Source organism: Vipera ursinii, assembly GCF_947247035.1.
Source record: "Vipera ursinii genome assembly, chromosome: 4".
Classification (NCBI taxonomy): Eukaryota; Metazoa; Chordata; class Lepidosauria; order Squamata; family Viperidae; genus Vipera; species Vipera ursinii.
Window position 1 is genome coordinate 339,062 of NC_139514.1, and position 4,276 is coordinate 343,337.

The 4,276-nt window shown below is 49.9% G+C and overlaps 1 protein-coding gene across 1 annotated transcript; it reads right to left on the bottom strand.

Moving 5' to 3' along the window:
• Positions 1 to 2,227: 2,227 nt before the first annotated feature.
• Positions 2,228 to 3,190, bottom strand: LOC310640285 (olfactory receptor 52E4-like; the record flags this gene model as incomplete). The annotated part of the gene is made up of 1 exon (XM_083362499.1): positions 2,228 to 3,190. One exon carries the CDS (start codon positions 3,188 to 3,190, stop codon positions 2,228 to 2,230), a length of 963 nt encoding a protein of 320 aa, XP_083218625.1.
• Positions 3,191 to 4,276: the final 1,086 nt, after the last annotated feature.

Consider the following 4,276-nt stretch of genomic DNA (forward strand, 5'->3'; position numbering starts at 1 on the left):
CTCGATTTGACGTAGGCCTTCAAACTGAGCCAACAATGGGTCAACAGTGCAGCAACGCACTGGATTGCAGAAAGAAAAACATAAAATTTAGGTTGTTTTTTAGAAAAGTCCTTAGCCACACACACACACTTGCTTCTTGTGTGCTATAAGAAAGACATTTTCTGTGCAAATCCCAAAATGAGACTAAGCGGAGCCCACCACGAAATATACCACAGAAGGAATGGTCTATGAGTCGCTCAGGATGCCGAGATGCGTGACATACGTTTTATACTGATAAAAATAAATAAATAAACCCTCAGAATGGCTTCTCTATGAAGAGAGCTCTAGTTTCTTATATGTTCTTAGTGATGCTATAAAATCTATATTTCTCTGTCCCTTAAAAATCCGCTTTATGAAGTACTATCCAGCTTTCCTTATTTGAATTGGTTGAAGAACCTTTTCTTCTTCCATAAAGACAAGATCTTTGATTAAATATTTTAATTTAAGTACTTTATTGCTCCACTGCTACTGGTAGGTGTCAAGGTTGTACTCAACTGGTGTTCAGCAAAGTCTGGTATGTGTGTGCCTGTCTGTGTTGGAAAGATTCCTCCTGTTGTGATTGTTGTGCTGATATGCAAATTGTTACAGATATTGTATAAGATCAGTGGCGTAGCGTGGGGGGTGCAGGGGGGGCCGGCCGCACCGGGCGCAACATCTGGGGGGGGCGCACTCGACGGCGCCGGGATCCGGCAGGGCGGAGGCACCGGAGCCCCAGCCGAGAAGGGCCTGACGCCCCACGGCGCGCCACACACACACACACACAAACACACAACCACACAGCGTGACTCCTCCTTCGGGCCGCTCCGCCTTCGCTCCGGCGCTGGACGGAAGCCTTCTCTCCCTCCTCCCCCCCGCAAAGGAGAAGGCGGCTCCTGAGCGTGCACAGAGCGCGGCCCTCCTGCAAGCCCGGGGCTCCGCTGTGGAGGCTCTCCCAAGGCGCTCCCGGGGTTGCCAAAGGCGGGGGGGGCGCGGCGGGGCTTGAAAGAGGGTGGATTTCCCGCGGGGGGAGGATCGCTGCAGCGTCTCTCCGGGGGTCCCTGCTCTGGAACGAAAGCTGCGTCGGCAGGTTGCCGATCCAACCGTGCATCGGCGATCGGGACCGCCCCCCCCACGTCGCCAGCAGCGAGAGTTTCCAGCCAGGCCGGCGAATCTTTGGGGTGAGGTGCCAAAGAGAAGGAGGCGGCTTGGCTTGGATAAGCAGCGTCTGGGCAGAAAATAGGTCGGGCACCGCAGCAAGTATGAATTCCTGGGGTTCAGCCTAAGCAGGCAAAGCTGCAGGGTAGGTTGGTTGGCTTTTCCGGCTTTGGAATAACCTTGGGAAGCTGAGGCATTGTAAGTTGGAAGTCATTGTTTGTCGCCTAACATGTTGGGTCAACCCCACACCACATGCTAAGCCATAAACCGTGGTTGGTATCCAGGGTTTAGGACAAGATGGAGAAAACTAGCCAATTGTGGGATCATAAATCTTGATGAAGCCCATCATTGCTCCATGTGATGTATGCACTCAATCTACAAATGTAGTCCAAGCCTATTCACATCTGTTGTAAGGTCATTCTCTCGTGGGGTTTATCCTGACGTCCACTAAGAGTGGAACAAACATGCCCCATTAACCATTTTCAACGCCATGTCCTCTCTTTGTCTCATCCTAAATCACAGCTGAGGCACCTTAAAGTTGCCTTGTTTCAGTGTTAAACTAGCATTTTCCCTCTTCTCCAGAGACCCTTTTTTGCCTTGAACCTAACTCAGGGGTAGGCAACCTTGGCTCTTTTATGACTCATGGACTTCAACTCCCAGAATTCCTGAGCTAGTGGAAGAGACTCGAGTGCTAAAATCCACAGGTTAGGGGGCGCAAATTACTTGCCTTGCCCCGGGTGCTGACAACCCACGCTACGCCACTGTATAAGATTGTCCACAATGTGTGTTTGTTGGATCCCTAGAAGATCTGCACAAAGTAACGACACAAGTGATTGCCTGGAGAGCTGAAGTGGACTTCCAGTTATGAGGCCAGCGGCCCAAAGAAGTATTGTGTGTAATTACGTGGGTTGTGCGTGCGCATGTTTACTTCTCTTCTGTTATGTGCTCATCATTCTCTCTTTCTCTCATCTATCTGTCTGTCTGTCTGTCTCTCTCTTATCTACTGTGTATATGGGCATGTAAGTGTGCGTGTGTGTATTTGATATCTGCACCATCAGGCAGTGTGAGTCATGAGTCCCCTTCCTGAACTGAACAAGCGCAGGATTCTTTTCCGGATCTCCTTGGTCCTCACGCCGTAGATGACTGGGTTGAGCATTGGGGGCAGAATGAGGTAGAGGTTGGCAATGAGGATATGGCTAAACAGGGGGATGTTGTGGCCAAAGCGGTGGGTGAGGAAGGAGAAGAAGGCTGGCGTGTAGAAGACAAAAATCACACCAATGTGGGAACTGCAGGTGCCCAAAGATTTGAGCCGAGCCTCCCTGGAAGGCAGATGGAAAACTGCCCTTAGGATCAGCACATAGGACCCAAAAATCAGGACTAAGTCCAGCATAAGGAAGGCAATCGTGAATAAGCCGTAGATGCTGTTCACCCGGATGTCTGTGCAGGACAGCTTGGCAATGCCCATGTGCTCACAGTATGTGTGGGCGATGATGAGGTGGGACTTGCAGAAGGGCAGGCGCAGAGTCATCAGCACGATGGGAATCACCAGAAAAGTTGGTCGCAACACCACAAAGGCGCACATCCAGGCCACCCGCTCTTTGGTCAGGATGACGGTGTACCTCAGAGGGTCACAGATGGCCACGAATCTGTCGAAAGCCATGGCCAGGAGCACCACGGATTCCATCCCCGTGAAGGTGTGGATGAAGAACATCTGGGCCAGGCAGGCGTCAAACGTGATCTCCCCCAGGCCAAACCAGAAGATGGCCAGCATCTTGGGCAGGGTGGAGGTGGAGAGGCACAGGTCAATGAAGGAGAGCAGGCAGAGGAAGTAGAACATAGGCTGGTGGAGGCTGGCCTCGGTCTTCACCACAAAGAGGATGGTGAAGTTCCCCAGAAGAGCGACCGCATACCCAGCACACAGAGGGACGGAGAGCCAGGGGTGCAGAGGTTCCAGTCCTGGCACGCCAAGCAAGGTGCAGGTGGGAGAATAAAAGCGGGAGGCATTAGAGGCGGGCATCCTCCCAGGTCTCGGTGGCGGGAAAAGCACCTTGCACTTGTTGATAAGGAAGAGAGGCCAGCATGTTGCAGTCCTGGACTTTAGACCCCGAAGGGGCCGAGTGGCCACTGTGGAAAGCAGGAGCAACTGGCCCAGTGTGAAAAGGACCCTGAAAGCCACAGGAAATAACAATTAGGGAAAGGCAGAAGACAGAGAACTTCTGCACCTCTGGAGGCCCACCAAGGAAGCTCCTGCATCTCCTCAAAGAGTGGGGAGACCCGTTTTGGGAGGGTAGAAAAGTAGGCTCTGAGAATAGCAACAGCACACAGACTTGTATACCGCTTCACTGCCTCTTCTTTGGGGCAGCCCCTGAGATATTGGAAGACTGCTATCATGTCACCCCAAATTCCTCTTTTCACCAGACTAGACTTACTCAATTCCTTCAATTCCAAATTCTCTGCCTGGGCATCTCCTGGATCTCCCCTCCTTCTCCTTAGACCCAGAGGCTTCCAAATGTAAGACCTTGCCTTTCTTTAGGGGCCCAGGACTTCTCCACCAACAAGCCACTCAGCCTTCGTTTTTGTTGGGTTGCTTTCTTTTGACTGTCCCTTAAGATATCTGCTCTCATCTCACCAGGATTTTTTGACACCTAAATGGTCATATTTATGTTCCCAAATCAGGATTTCCAGTGCTTTCTGCTTGCTAACCACAGTCAGTGCATTCTGCAGATCAGGCATCTCATTTACTGGTCTCCATACCATTCTGGGTTAGATTCCATTCCGTTCCGTTCCATTCCATTCCATTCCATTCCATTCCATTCCATTCCATTCCATTCCATTCCATTCTATTATTCTATTCTATTCTATTCTATTCTATTCTATTCTATTCTATTCTATTCTATTCTATTCTATTCTATTCTATTCTATTCTATTCTATTCTATTCTATTCTATTCTATTCTATTCTATTCTATTCTATTCTATTCTATTCTATTCTATTCTATTCTATTCCCATGCCTGTTCTGCTCCATTCCTATTCCTATTCCTACTCCTATTCCTATTCCTATTCCAGCTTACAGAATAACAGAAGGGACCTTGGAAGGGACCTTG